We start from the raw sequence: 13,872 nt of genomic DNA, 5'->3' as shown, positions 1-13,872 counted from the left end.
GATCCCCCCCACCCGGGACCCCCACTACACATTCGGGGGTTACTCATCCCACCCCCGGGACTGATCCCAGCCCCTCTCCAGGATCCCCTCCCTACACACTCTGCGATTCCCCCTTCAACCTTTCCTCCTCTCTTTGCACCCCACGAGCTGCAGCCCTGAGGCGGTGCCTGCAGTCCCTGCTGAGCCCCGGCACGGCCCTGGGCTCACGGAGGAGACCTTAAAAAGGTAAGTGGACAGCTGAGCCCAGGGCAATGCAGGGGTGCCCTGAGTCCCAAAACGGGGTCCCTGAACAATTCCTGGATAAACCCAGAGGTGAAGACCCCGTGATGTGGTGCTGCCGGGCTGAGGTGGGGCACGGTGCTGAGCACTGCAGGGTGAGGCAAGAAACAAGCCACTGGCCTGAGCCTGTTCCAAATTAAAAACTCTTTATTTAAACTCTCTCCTGTTCCCCTTTTTCCCAGCCTGGAGCGATCCTGCTGCTTCACCAGGCCCAGAGGCTGGGCCCAGCACCCGCACAGCAGGGAGTGGGGCAAGCTCACAGGAGGAACCCTTGGCACAAGGGTTCTGCACCCCACAAAGCGGTCCCGGAGCACCCTGTGCCCCACATCCCCGTGCTGCTGCTCCACCCCTGCCCCACAGCGACGGGGCTGCCGAGGGCCTGCATGTGGCTCAGCCCTCCTCGGGCAGGACAGCCCCCTCTCCACCTTCAGGGTGCCCCCCCAAGGGGGGAGCACAGGGCACCCCAAATCCCTTCCCGGCCTGCCGGGTGCTGCCGTCATTTGCGCCTGCCAAAGATCGACTTCTTGCTGGGGTTCTTCTCGCCCACACTCAGCCCGATGAGCAGTCGAGCCTTCTCGTCCTCCTCCTGCTGCTGGATGGTCCCGTCGGATTTGTTCTCCAGCTTCCCCCGGGCCTCTGCTCCCGCCGCCGGCTTCAGGCGCAGCTTCTCCTTTATCACCTGTCCCGGGAGTCAGGGGGCTCAGCACCCATCATGGCCACATCCCGGGCCCTTGGCATGGGTGACAGCCTAAGCTGCTGAGCCAGTGCAGATGCTTCCCGCTCTGGGGAATGTGACACCCACCCTGGGGTTACCATCGCCATCCTGGGCAGAGCAGCTCTGGCAGCCTCCAGAGCGGGAAGAGGGATGTGGTCCCACGTACCTGTGCCACCAAGGCTTTGCGGCTGTCCCTCTTCACCGCCATGGCAAAGTCCAGCCATGTCCATGTGTTGTTGTGGTACTCCAGGCATGGCAGCACCAGGTTCAGGTCGCCCCAGTCCACGCTGTTCTTCTCCCCCTGTGTGACAGAGGTGTCAGGCAGTGTGGGACGATGCCCCAAGCCACCCCCAGGCACACTCCATCCCACTGATCCCACACCTTGTAGCTGACACAGAGCGGCACCTGCGGGATCTTGATGTAGATGAAGGAGTTGTTCATGGCTGCACGCTCCTTCATCTTGTCGATGTCATCCACGGGATGCTGGGGACAGAGCAGAAGCCATGAGCAGAAGGGAAGGAGGGGGGACACAGCCAGGAACCAGCAGGGAAGGGACAGGCGGGCATTAGGCCATGGCATTGCTTCACCAGGGAGAGGTGAGAGCCGCTCTGGCAGGGTGTTAGAAAAATGAGATACAGGGATCACATCAAGCGTGCAGGCGCCTGGTTGTAAAGGATGCAAATCCTCATGGTGGGAGGGAGCAGGAGAAAACAGACAAGTGTGGGAGGGAAGTGTGGGAGGACATGGCTATGCAGCCCTGCAGTCAGGGGAAAACAGACTGGCACCACGGCAGGGCTGTCGCAGATTCCCCCCTCACGGCAGCAGGAGGTACCTCAGGTGCTTTTCGGAACGATCTTCTGACCCCTGATGTCCGGTTCAGTCCCTGAGCAACTCCCTTCCCTGGGCCCAGTGAGTCATCGGCCACGATCAGCTGCCGTGGCTTCACCACGGGGATCCCTGGGGCAAACAGGGTGGGAGGTGGTGGTGGTGTCCAGCCAGGGGTTAGCCATGACCCAGACCCTCCAACCATCTCCCTGTCCACAGGGGAGACCACAAATCCCTGTTCCTCAACTCATGGCTGGACAGCAGCTGCCCACAAACATATCCTGGACACACAGCTAGAGCTGTTCAAGGACATCCAGAGGGGAGGGTGATCACGAGCCTCTCACCTGTTGTCACCAGCTTGGACTTATCTTCCTCATCCCCCACCTCCTCCTCCTCCACATTACGGCCAGGGAAGAAGAAACCCATCATTCTGTGGAAGAACTGGTGGGTGAGCTGGATGGTGAGAGGCACCACATTCACCTGTGGGAAGGAGACATGTCAGAGCCAGGCACACACTGCCTGTGCCCCACGGAGACCCTGGCACCTCCTGGCCCAGCCCTGGCACCTCAAAATGCTCCTTGATGGAGATGCCTCCCACGGGCGGCCGGACCTTGCTGAAAATCCTCAGTGCCAGCTGCCGGCCGGACTGGCAGGAGCTCTGGGGACGCAGCACCACCTGCAGGGAAGAGGATGGGTGGCTGGGGTGAGGACAGGCCACTCTACCCAGGCCACCCATGGGTCCCCAGGATGCAGGGCTGCTCCCCCAGCTGCCACTTGCCTTGTACACAGCATTGGGCAGGAGGTTGTTCATGGTCACCCAGCCCAGTTCCAGCAGATGCTCGGCCGTGTCATCGGACTTGTTGACCTGCGCAGACAAAGCCATCAGCTCCCAAAGTCCCTGTCCCCAGCTCAGGGGCTGTGGGTGGCACTGTCCAACTCCACACCTTGCTGTAGAGGAAGCGCTGGAGCTCCAGCTCGGCGATGCCCAGCTGCCCATCCTCCTCCGTCAGGCGCCAGCGTGCCTGGGCAAAGTAGAACTCGGTCCTCCGTGCCACGCTCACGTCCTCCGGCTGCTTTCGCAGCTCCATCTTGTTGGCTCGCTGCAGCTGGAAGTCTTTGAAGCACCTGCAGCACAGAGGAAGGAGCTGGGATGTGGGAGCCCTAGGGTAAGGGGGACACAATGCTGCGGAAGGCTGAGATCATAGAATCATAGAACGGTTTGGGTTGGACACCTCCCACTGTCCCAGGTTGCTCCAAGCCCTGTCCAGCCTGTCCTGGAACACTTCCAGGCATGGGGCAGTCACAGCTTCTCTGGGCAACCTGTGGCAGGACTTCGCCAGGAAAAATTTCTTCCTAATATCCAGTCCAAACCCACCCTCAGTTTAAAGCCATTCCCCCTTGTCCTACCTGATCAGTATGTTCAGCTCCTCGCTCTCCAGCTGCAGGTCAGCTTTCTCCTGGCTCAGCTGCTGCTGCAGCCGATGGTTCAGGTCGAGCAGGATCTCGTTTTTGCTGTCATCCTTCAAGGACTGAAGGACAGACAACCCTCAGCACCCTCTGCCCTGGAGTGGGGATCCCATGGAACCAGGGATGTGGGCTCACCTTCATGTTGGAGTACATCTGCTTCTCCAGCTGCCGGATCTGGGCCACGTGCTGCCTCACAGCCTCTTGCAGGTGTAGGATACTGCTGCGCTGCTCCTCAGGGTTGCTGGAGATTTCCAGCTGGAAACGCACCCGCTGCTTCTTCTCACTGTGCTCCTGGACACAGGGATAGGGCAAGGTTAGGACAGCCTGGTTGCACTGAGTGGCACAGACACCTGGAGCCCCGTGGGTACCTTGCGTTTGGGCTCCACGTGCAGCAGCAGGTTGTTGACTATGTCGAGGATCATGGCATACTGTGCGGGGTTGGTGGAGATCTCCAGGTCGTGGTGGATCAGGGTGAAGGTGTCCACAGCTCCTGCAGGGACACAAAGGGCAAGTGGGGCCTCAGCATGGCCAGAAATGTGCTGGGGACTCCTCCTGCATGCAGCCCTCTGACCTCAGCAGGGCCAAAAGAGACCACCCCTGGAGTTAGCCTCCACCCGTGGGTCAGCCCAGAGCTCTACCCACCAAGGCACACTGCCTGCATGCACCCACCCTCCTGCTTCTTCAGCAGATCCTCTTTCTCCTGGTTGGCAGGGGTCTCAGGGGGCTTTATCTGCGTGGCCAGCTCAGGGTCGATGTCATGGCTGTAGCTGATGTAGTACATGCGGCAGCTGCAGCGAGAGATGATCCTCTGCACCTGCTGGGTCTGCTGGGCTTCCGAGGGCTGATTCCAGTCTGGGGACAGGCAGAGGGACCATAGTCAGAGTGCCACATCCTGGCACGCTGGGGACTGCACAGTGCAAGGCTTGGAGCATCAGCCACCTCCTGGAGCCACGCAGGGCCAGGCCAGGTGCTCTCAGCTCTACCAGCCTTGGGGTCACATCCAAGTGGCACTGGGGTAGGCACAGCAGCCAGGGCTGTGGGCAGTACCTGTGGTGGTGCTGACCATGCCCCCCACTGCCTGCCCGCTCTCCATCAGCTCCTGCACCGAGTCCAGGCTCCTCTGCCGATGCTCCTCAATATTTTTCACCTGGGGAGGCAAGGAGGCACAGCTGGCTGTCCCCATTCTCCCTGCCTTGGCCAGGGCACTGTCAGCACTGCCTGTCCCCCACGCAGCTCACCCACCACACACTCACCTCCAGCCAGAGCTGGCCATGCTCCCCCTCAGAGGGACTGCTCTCTGTCGTGGCAAAGTACTGCATGCCATCCAGCAAGCATGTCCAGGATGTCTTCTGCTTCAGAGTGTCCCCGTACCAGGCGGGGTGGTGCTGGCACTGCAGCAGCTGTGCCTTCGCGGCAGACACGATCACACAACCCTCCGTCTCTGCACCACGCAGAACCATCTGTAGAGGGAGAGACCCCAGGGGTCTGATGGACCTTTCTGGGGCAGGCACAGCCCCTGTCACAGCCAGGCCGTGGGGACAGGCAGGTACCTGGCAGTTCACCAGCTCGATGAGGCAGTTGCGGTTGTAGATGTCGTCGGTCTGGCAGGCGGCGATGCCGCAGAGCTGCTCGCTGGCCCCTGACTCCTCCTCTGTGAAAACCACAAACTTGTCCGTTTCCTCAATGAGCTTCTGCAGCATGTAGGCCCCTGGGGAAGGAGAAAGGGTCAGTGCAAAGCTGTGGGGGGGATGACTAAAACGTACAGGGTGAAGGCAGGCATGGCTTTGTGCTGTGACTTTCCCCTTGCTCCCCTCCCTGCCATGCTCACCCCCTGAGGAGGCTCTCTCGGGACGGCCACTGGTGATGGGAGCGGTCACTCTGGCAGGGATGGAGTGAGCAGAGAGAGGGCCACGCTTCAACTTCTTGGCCTGCAGCTGTGTATCAATCTTCAGCCCCTTCAGGGCCTCGGTGGACAGGTTACGCTTGAGCACAGCTGCTTTCTTGTAGCCATCGTAGAGGCCGAAGGCGATGTCCCGGTTCGTGGTGGTCCAGGACGCCCGCAGGTCCACCAAGTGCAGCTGGTGTGTGTGGAAACCATCGTCCCCATCACGCAGGGGCAGCTCCTGGGCACAGAGGGTCAGAGCCTCAGCACAGCAAAGCCATCCCCAGCCCTGCCCAGTGGCCTCATGCACTAGGGCTGGTAGCCCTGCCAGGCCCTGCAGGCAGAGTGTGGGGACTGAAGCCCAGGGGACCACCCCAGAGACCCCAGCATGGGCCCATGCCAGGGATGGGACAAAGTCAGGTGCTTGGTAGCTTGGAGGCCCTGAAGTTCTGTCTCTTCCCCAGCCAAATCCCTTCCCCAATGCACCCAACAACCAACACCCCTCGTCCTGGAGATGCCACCAGGCCAGCACAGGCTGCCGTGCCCTGTTTGCAGCGGTACCTCCTCAGCCGTGCGGTTGCTGTGCCGCTGGTAGGTGAGAGAGGACAGGCTCAGCAGGTGGGTTTTCTTCACCAGGGTGTCAAGCTGGTGGTCAGCGTTCTCGTCACAAGTGGAGGCCATGAGGTGCACGGTGACCTGGCTCAGGTCACTCACCATCTGCGTGATGCTCCACTCCGAAATGAGCCGTCGCATCACTGTGCCAGCTGGGGGACAGCGACAAGGCTCAGCCAGGGCCCTGCTGTACCTGCAAGTGCTGCTGGCAGGATTCCCACTCACCTTGCGGGATGAGCCGCTGCGTGCCCCGCGTGAAGATGTGTCCCTGGCAGCATTCCACCTGGATCCCCCGCTGCTGGGCAAAGGAGGCCCAGTAATGCACCTGAGAGGGAGCAGAGAGCAGCAGCTGGGAGTCCAGCACAGGCAGAGCAGGGAAGAAACACTGGATTCCCAGCCCTGGAAATTACCTGCAGCCGGGGGAAGAGCGCAGTATAGGACAACTGCTTGTAATGCTGCCCCAGCTTCTTCTTGCTGGGTTTCATGTTGTTGAAGAGCTTCCCACGGCAGATGGGCCTTGTCACGCTGGTCCACGTGGCCCAAAAATTCTGCATCCAGCGGAGGGTGCTGCTGTAGAGCAGGATCCGGGGCTGGGAGTGCTCTGAGAATATACCCACCATCAGCCAGCACCATGGGGCTGGGACACGGCAGCACCTAACCCACAACCAGCGTGCTCTGCCCCATCCCCCTTGTTCCCAGGGGATCCCCAGGATGCTGTCAGCCACCTTTACTGGGCTGTGTCAGGTCCATGCGGATGGAGAGGTTGAGGTTCTCGGAGCGGAAGGCACGGTAGGAGTCGTACTGCTGCCCCACTGGCACCTCAGGCAGGAACTCGGGGGAGCGCAGCACCACACCATGGTGGTCGTGGGGGTTCCCATGGCACAGCCACTGCAGGTCCAGTGTCATGCACAGGTCAGGCAGGTGCAGGAAGCAGCAGTCGTCATATCTGAATGCAGAAAGAGACCCCAGTCACCCCGCAGCACCGGTGGGGGCCCCCTGTGCTTGTGGCCCCACACTCACTTGGAGGCTGTCCGGACGTTGATATCCAGGTTGCCCTTGAAGACAAACTGCCCAGGCTTCCAGTGGAAGGAGAGCTGGCTCCACTCCCAGTGCATGTTCTCCGTGGTGTTGTAGGGGTCCTGCAAGGACAGGCGTGAGGAGAGACCGGTGTGAGCTGACCCCACACCACGCTGTTCCCCAGTCCAGTGGCACCCACCTCGGTGGCCAGCTGGTGCAGGTTGGCCTGTTCAATGTCCATGTGCCAGTCTCCGTGGAAGAGAAGGCGGCTCTTGTCCCACCAGGGCAATGGGGCACTGGGGTCCTCTGAGGGCTTGGTGAGGAGATCCACGCACTGGCCGATCAGGGTCCAGGCTGGGTCCCAGCAGGGCCCCCACACAATGGTGTACTGGGAGATCACAGCTGGGGACACAGAGGTTGGCTCGGCCATTTGCCCTGTCCCTACGCCACCACAGAGCCCCCCATTCCTCCAGCTCTTACAGTGAAAGTCGTGGTAGAACTTCAAGGGTGGCATGTTCCTCTCCACTGTGGCATCCCCCCAGGGCAGCCCCAGCTTCAGGACCTGGCGACGCCGGGAGCAGGCCTGGCCGCACTGCTCGGCTCCGATCAGCCGGCCGGACAGCTGCCAGTTCCGGATCTCAAACAGGTACCGGGGGTAGTCACGGATCCGCACTGCGGGTGGAGGAAGGGCTGAGGGATGGGGCAGCAAAGAGACAGGCAGTCCCCCACTCCGGCCACAGTAGGAGCCAACGTCCTGTCACATCTCTGCTTCCTTCCCCCTCCCTTGAACCTCCAAAAATTGTTTTCCCTGCTTGGTTACACACCACGTGGTGCCAGCCCAGGCCACGCAGCCATCATGCTGTCCTCCAAGGGCACCCTCCCACGAAGCAACTCACCAAAGAAGCTGCCAACTCTGCCCTTCATCATGCGGCACCACTGCGTGACCATCTCCAAACCCTCAGGGGGAAACGGGCTGACGTCATCCAGGTCCCTCATCTGCTCCAACACACGCTCCGTGCCGTGGAAGGACTCATCAGCCATGGCCACCAGCTCCAGGTGGGCCAGCGTCCAGGTGAGGAGGGCTCTCCGCATGGGCGTGTTGGCGTAGAGGCGCCGCGAGCGCTGGATGTAGATCTCGATGTTCTTCTTCTCCAGAGCAGCGTAGAGCTCCTCGATCTTGCGGGCAGGCAGCAGCTCCCCGTGCTGCTTGCGCAGTGCGGCCACCTTGGCGTCCAGCAGCTGCAGGCGTTTGGCGCTCTCCTTGCTCTCATCCTTCATCAGCTCGTAGTTGTCTCGCAACTTGACCTCGAAGACATCATCCAGGAAGACCCAGGAGAAGTGGGTGACTTTGAGCAGGAAATCGGGGGGCAGGGCTGTGCTGGTGGGGCGCCCGGGCCGGTGCAAGCCCTTCAGCCACTTCTGCACGCCCACGGCAGCGTCCAGCGTGCGGGAGAAGTCGTACTGGTAGGGGAACTCGATGGTCACGCTGGCGAAGGAGAAGGCCCAGCCGCGGTTGCGGAGGGTGCGCAGGGCGGGGAAGGCGTCGCGGTGCCGGACACCCTCCTCCAGCTCCGGCAGCAGCTTCACCTCCCCCTCCTTGAAGCTGAAGATGCCGTGTCCATCAAAGCCGGCGGCCAGCTCGGGGCAGTAGCTGTGCAGAGCACCGCCGTGCCAGCTCACCGAGGTCCGTTCCGCAGCCAGGCTGATGTAGTTGGCCTCAGAGACAAAGGCTGTGAGCTTGGCAGAGCTCAGCTCCAGGGACAGGGACAGGAATCTTTTGGGAGAGGGTCCTTTTGGCTGCAGGGGCCCCGGTGACTCAGTAGGGGTGGCTGGGTGGGACATGGGGCTCTCTGGGGGCACGGAGGGAAGCGTCCTGTGGCCGAGGGCGCTCCGCAAGGCTTCGTGGCACTGCAGGGTGGCCAGGGTGTGATGGTACAGGTGCATGTGGTCAGGTGGGCTCCACAGCACCACCAGCCCCTCGCCGCACTGCACCTGCACCGGAGAGAGTGAGCAGGCACCACGTCACTGCCAGGGCAAGCACAGCACAGCCCTGTTCCTCCCCCAGCACCTTTCACGCCAGCCAATCCTCCCCCTGCCCCATCCTACCCAACAACAGGATAAAGCAGTGGCCCGACAGCCAAACCAACCTCCAGAGAGCGGATGCTGCTGTGGTAGGTGACAGAGAGCATGGAGAGGTTGGCCACTGGATTGGGGATGGCAGGAGCTTTGCAGCACGGCTGCATCTTCTCAGTGATGCTCTTGACCAAGGCCAGCACCATGCCCTGGACGCTGACCGTGCAGCTCTCAGCACTTCCCAGGACGGTCAGCGTGTCCAGCCGCAGCTCCAGAGCACCTGGAGAGACAGCATGTCAGTGCTGGAGGCACATAGGAGGCACACCACAACATGCCAGGTTCCTCTGACTGCAGGATTATTCCAGGACAGACATCTGGGATCAGCTTGGATGCTACTTACCCACTATGGCCGAGAGGGTGAAAAGGTTCACGTCTTCCACCTTCAGATCCACCTTCCAGAGCAGCCCCCAGGGCTCGCTGGAGACAGAGGGTGGCTGCTTGGCAGGCTCAGCCCCACCAGGCCGTGGGCAGAACAGGGGCAGGACCCTGGCCAGGCACTCAGTGCAGGTATCAGATGACTCCACTTGCAACCCCCGGATGGTGCAGTCCAGGAAGAGTGTATCTGACTGGGCGCTGGACATGCCGAGGGGCTGGTTGTAGCTGCCCTGCAGGACAACAGGACAATCACTCTCAGGCTGCAGGACATTCCTGTGCCACCACACATCCCTGTGCCACCCCCATGGAGTCTGAGACTGAAATCCACCCCTTGTCCCCTTGGCTCGTCCCTCACCTGGAGGTTGAAGGAGTCGAGGATGAGGGCTTCTCCCCACACGTGCATGTTGGGGGGATGTGGGGCACGCTGGATGTGGGAGTCATTGCCCACCCGCCAGCACAGGTGGTCCACAGCCAGCACTGCTCGCTGGTGCACGCTCTGCGGCCGCAGGTGCTGGTAGTCTGTGGGCACAGAGGAGGGGGGAAGCACAGGATGGGCTCACCCAAACCTGGGCACCTCAGACACAACCACGCAGGGATCCACAGCCCGTGGCCACACACACACGGGCAAGCACAGCGGCAACACGGCCCACCCCATTCCCATCCTGGTGCCTCTCTGGCAGACCCCAAGAAGAGCCCAGCACCTCCCTGATCCAGCCTGTACCTGCAGAGATGGAGTTGAAGCCCAAGGCGAAGGGTGGAGTGTCCCCCAGCTGCACGGACACATTGACGTTGGACAGCGAGGCACACAGGATGATGGGCGCTAGGATTTGGGGATAGCTCCTGCACGGGACAAGCAGGGATGGGCTGTTACTGGGAGCTGTGTGCCACGGAGCCTGGCAGGGAGCAGGCCCAGAGGGATGTCCTCTCTGCAAGGGCTCCCTAATCGCCTCCTGACCAGCCTCTCCATCCCACAGGCTGTGCAGATAAGGTGCTGAGTGCCCAGGCACCGTGCCAGAGCGTGGGGAGCAAGAGGAAACAAGCTGTGATACCAGCAGCTGCACTGAGGCCAAGTTTACCTTCCCTTGTGCCTTTGGCTGGGGACAGGCACCACCTGGGACCTGTATTCCTGTGCCAACAGGCCCAGCCAGTGCGAAAACTCTTGGTGACGGTAGTGGATGATGCAGGTGTTGAGCAGCACAGCAGCCGAGAGGTCAATGGCTGTGACCTAGAGCAGGGAAAGGGCCAGGTGGCAAAAAACTCATGCCAGGAGCCAAACCAGCCACCCTCAGGGGACAGAGTGTACCCAGCGCTAGCTCACCTGCACGCTGGTCTTCAGGGAGTTGAGGCACACGATGCGCTGGCGGCTCTGGGACAGGAGAAGACCATCTGGGGGGACAGAGGAGCACAAATGAGGGGTGGCAGAGGGCAGTGATGGCAGCCCTGTCCCATGGGTGCCCTCCTGGCTACTTGCCCTCCAGCTGGAGGTCTACACTCATTTGGTCCAGGTCTGAGGTGGGCGTGAAGTTGCGCAGCGGGATTTGCTCCTCTTCACGCTGATACAGAAACTGCAGCAGCTTCAGGCTCCAGGTGAGGTGCCTGGAAGACACACAGAGTCACTGCCAGGAGGGAACTGCACTGTCACATCCTCCATCTCCCTGTCTCTCATCACCAGCTGACCAGCACGCTGGCATGGACAAACACAGCAGCCAGTGCCCAGCTGCAGCCCAGCCCAGTGCTCTCATCCCATCGCCTGAGGATCCTCTCAGCTGTCCTACTGGAGAACCAGCTCACGTGCCTTCCTGCCTCCCCAAGAGCCCAGCCCCAGGCCAAGATCAGTCCTTCCCACTGGAGTGGGCTCTAGGACTTGCTCTCTGCAGTCTGTCAGAGCTAAAGGATGAGCAAAGAATGGCACACTTGTCCCCAGGTCCATGTCCCCAGCGTTAATTTGGACTCGGACAGCCTCCCCCTCCACCTGCCTCCTTTACCTCTTCTGGCTGTTCATGGACAGCACCATGCTAGTGTTCTCCAGCTTCATCTCCACCCTCCTGGGGATGAGCTTCAGTGTGTCCCTGCTCAGCACAGACAGGGACTTCGAGGGCTCCCCTGGGCCTGGAGAAGGACAGAGAGAGTCACGGGAAGGACTTGCCCAAACCCCACACCCTGGAGCGGCAGGGAGGGATCGCACAGCCAAATCCCTCTGCCTCCAGTGCAGCTGGGGGGGCCACCAGCCCCTGCCCTGCCCAGAGCTTGCCCCTGCCCATCCTGACCTGTGCTGGGCTCTTCCCCCATGCTGCTGTGCTGGGCCCCAGCAGTGATGTGGTGCAGCAGGGGGCTGCAGAATAGCCCCTCGTGCAGCTCTGCCTGCAGTGTCCGGACGCAGAGCCAGATGCCCACCAGCCGCCGCTTGCTGCTGATCTCCAGGGAGAGGGAGAGCGCCAGGGCCAGCTCTGCCAGGCACGTGTCATCCTGTGCACAGGGGACACGGCAAGGAGCACACAGGGAGTCACACAGTGCCCTCCCAGTGGCTGCTGCAGGTGGAGAGCTGGGTACAGCACAGTGCCCAGCACCTGGCAGCATCAGCCTGTCCATCAGGGACACCCTGGAACAGGTCCTCAGTGTTCCACAGAGCCAGTGCCCAGGCTCCAAGTGTGGAATTTCTCCCTCCCCCAGCACTCACCAGCTCGCTGCTCCGGAGGACTTTGCTGTTCACCTTTGTCAGGCTCACCTCGCACGTCAGGCTGGGGAGAGCAGAGAACAGAAGGAGGATGTGGGTCTTGCTGCTGCCAAAACAAGTCCCTGCCCTCTTTCCTGTGGGACACAGGGACCCCAAGTCCCTGCTCCAAGTGCTCACAAAAGCAGAGCATGCCCTAACTCCAGGCACACTACATTATTTGGAGAACGCACAACCCAAGCTTCCTGTGACAGGAAAAGGAACCAGGCCAGCCTCAGAGGAGGTTAATGTGTCACATCACAGGTGACAAAGGATGCTGCTGAGCAGGACAGAGAGACGAGAGACACCAGGCTGGGGTCAGAGGAGCTCCCTGCCCTGGAAGCAGAGTGGGGTACGAGCACAGCATTACCTCTTCCCATTGCCATTCAGGAGGAGACGTGTCTGGCTGGCCTGGATGTGCCAGAGAGACTCTGAGGTGGCCACGTGCAGAACCATGATGTTGATGGAATCCATATGGATGGAAAAGAGCTGGGAGGAAGGTGCTGCTGTGAGGGATATCCGACAGCAGCACAGCCCACAGCGGCCTCTCACCGAGCCAGTGCCTCACCTGGCTAAGGAGCCTCAGCAGGGAGGGTTTAAGGGTCAGGTCTGTTCTGCTTTCACTTCCATCAGCTTCTCTGGGAGTCTCCGGGACGGATGGCTGGAACCCAGGGCCTTTCTGGAGATCCGTGCGGATTCGCACCTCGCCAAAACACAGCTCGAAGTAGCGCCTGGGGATCAACCACACAGGCAGCTCTGACAAGAGCTCGCACTTGGCACACCTGTCCCCATCACCAGGGATTTCCCCCACCCCAGGGATGTGCAGGATCGCCACAAGGGCACCCACAAGACACTGCAACCTCCAAGCGTGGGTCACTCCCTCACAGAGCTGACCACATGGAAATAAGGATGGCAGAAAGGTGTAAAGGCAGCAGGACACAGCCAGCAGGGCCAGGGGTGAGACAGACCCCCAAAGGGAGCAGGCAGGGAGCTGGGGTCAGGGTACATACGGCAGCTCCCGGCTCAGTTTGCTGGAGATCCAGACGTTGTCGATCTCCTGTAAGGACATACAGGTAGGTCAGAGAAGAAAAAACTTGGCTCTGCCTTGTCATGCTCATCTCAACATTCCCACTCCACCCCCAAGGCCTGGGATCATGCAAGGAGCAGCCAAACCCCCAAGTCTGGCCATGGGAGGAAGGGCCTGGCACCAGCCATGGGGATGCTCAGTAGAAGAGCGGCTCCATGGATTTGCTGCCAGACTGGAAGTGACTGGAACCACCTTCCCTACCTGTCTGCCAGTGACCACCCCTCGCCCAGGTACCCACCACAGTCTGCTGCTCCTGCTGGAACTTGAGGCTGATGTTCTGGGCCCAGAAGAAGCCAAAGGAGCCGATCTTCAGCTCTGCATGAAGCTTTTGCCGGCACCAGGTGACGGCCAGGCGACATGCCAGCCATCTGTGGGGACAGGGGGAAGGCCAGGGTCAGTCTCCCAGCTGCAGCTGGGGACCAGGGATGCTCTTTGCCCTCTGAGCACCAGCTCCAGCACCTGCAGCTGGACAGAAGCTCCCAGACTGGGGAAGAGACCCTGCAAGACCACCCCCAACAATCCCTGACCCCCCCTCCCAAGCCCTGAGAGCTCCATTTGACCTCCACACCCCTCTGACACCCCATGCCCACCCCTGCGGGCTCCCCTGAACTTCTTTAAGCCTCCAAGCCTCTGACACCCAGCTCTACAACCACCCAATCCCCTGCAGGCCCCCCCCTACAACTCTCCCCCAGCTCTGCGAGCTCCCCAGATCCCTGACACCCCTCCCCAAGCCCTCTTTGACCCCCTTACCCTCTGCTCCCCTCCTCCCA

The 13,872-nt window shown here is 61.1% G+C and overlaps 2 protein-coding genes across 2 annotated transcripts in view; both read right to left on the bottom strand.

Annotated features, from left to right (window-relative positions):
- Nucleotides 1-47, bottom strand: part of LOC103621561 (uncharacterized serine/threonine-protein kinase SgK494) — a 3,506-nt gene extending 3,459 nt beyond the window's left edge. Inside the window, exon 1 of the mRNA XM_017742943.1 lies at nt 44-47. Coding sequence (XP_017598432.1) covers nt 44-47 — 4 coding nt within the window. The remainder of the gene's footprint in view (nt 1-43) is intronic.
- Nucleotides 48-404: 357 nt separating this feature from the next.
- Nucleotides 405-13,496, bottom strand: KIAA0100 (KIAA0100 ortholog; the record flags this gene model as incomplete). The annotated part of the gene is made up of 38 exons (XM_017742942.1): nt 405-958; nt 1,161-1,295; nt 1,376-1,477; nt 1,827-1,951; nt 2,164-2,299; nt 2,385-2,495; nt 2,598-2,684; nt 2,764-2,944; nt 3,227-3,348; nt 3,422-3,577; nt 3,655-3,776; nt 3,956-4,138; nt 4,334-4,433; nt 4,540-4,746; nt 4,837-4,994; nt 5,115-5,409; nt 5,730-5,932; nt 6,006-6,105; nt 6,191-6,381; nt 6,506-6,726; nt 6,801-6,919; nt 6,997-7,199; nt 7,278-7,469; nt 7,694-8,789; nt 8,945-9,150; nt 9,271-9,535; nt 9,661-9,824; nt 10,027-10,145; nt 10,382-10,530; nt 10,624-10,691; nt 10,777-10,901; nt 11,291-11,414; nt 11,573-11,771; nt 11,983-12,043; nt 12,386-12,504; nt 12,584-12,746; nt 13,026-13,072; nt 13,341-13,496. Coding segments are annotated over 38 exons (6,693 nt in total), but the record flags the coding sequence as incomplete, so codon positions are not given.
- Between the last annotated feature and the right edge of the window lie 376 nt (nt 13,497-13,872).

This window comes from Corvus brachyrhynchos, unplaced genomic scaffold (genome assembly GCF_000691975.1).
Source record: "Corvus brachyrhynchos isolate BGI_N302 unplaced genomic scaffold, ASM69197v1 scaffold99, whole genome shotgun sequence".
In the NCBI taxonomy this organism is placed as follows: Eukaryota; Metazoa; Chordata; class Aves; order Passeriformes; family Corvidae; genus Corvus; species Corvus brachyrhynchos.
Note: the sequence above shows the minus strand (reverse complement) of the source record. Positions and strands in the feature narration are given on the sequence as shown.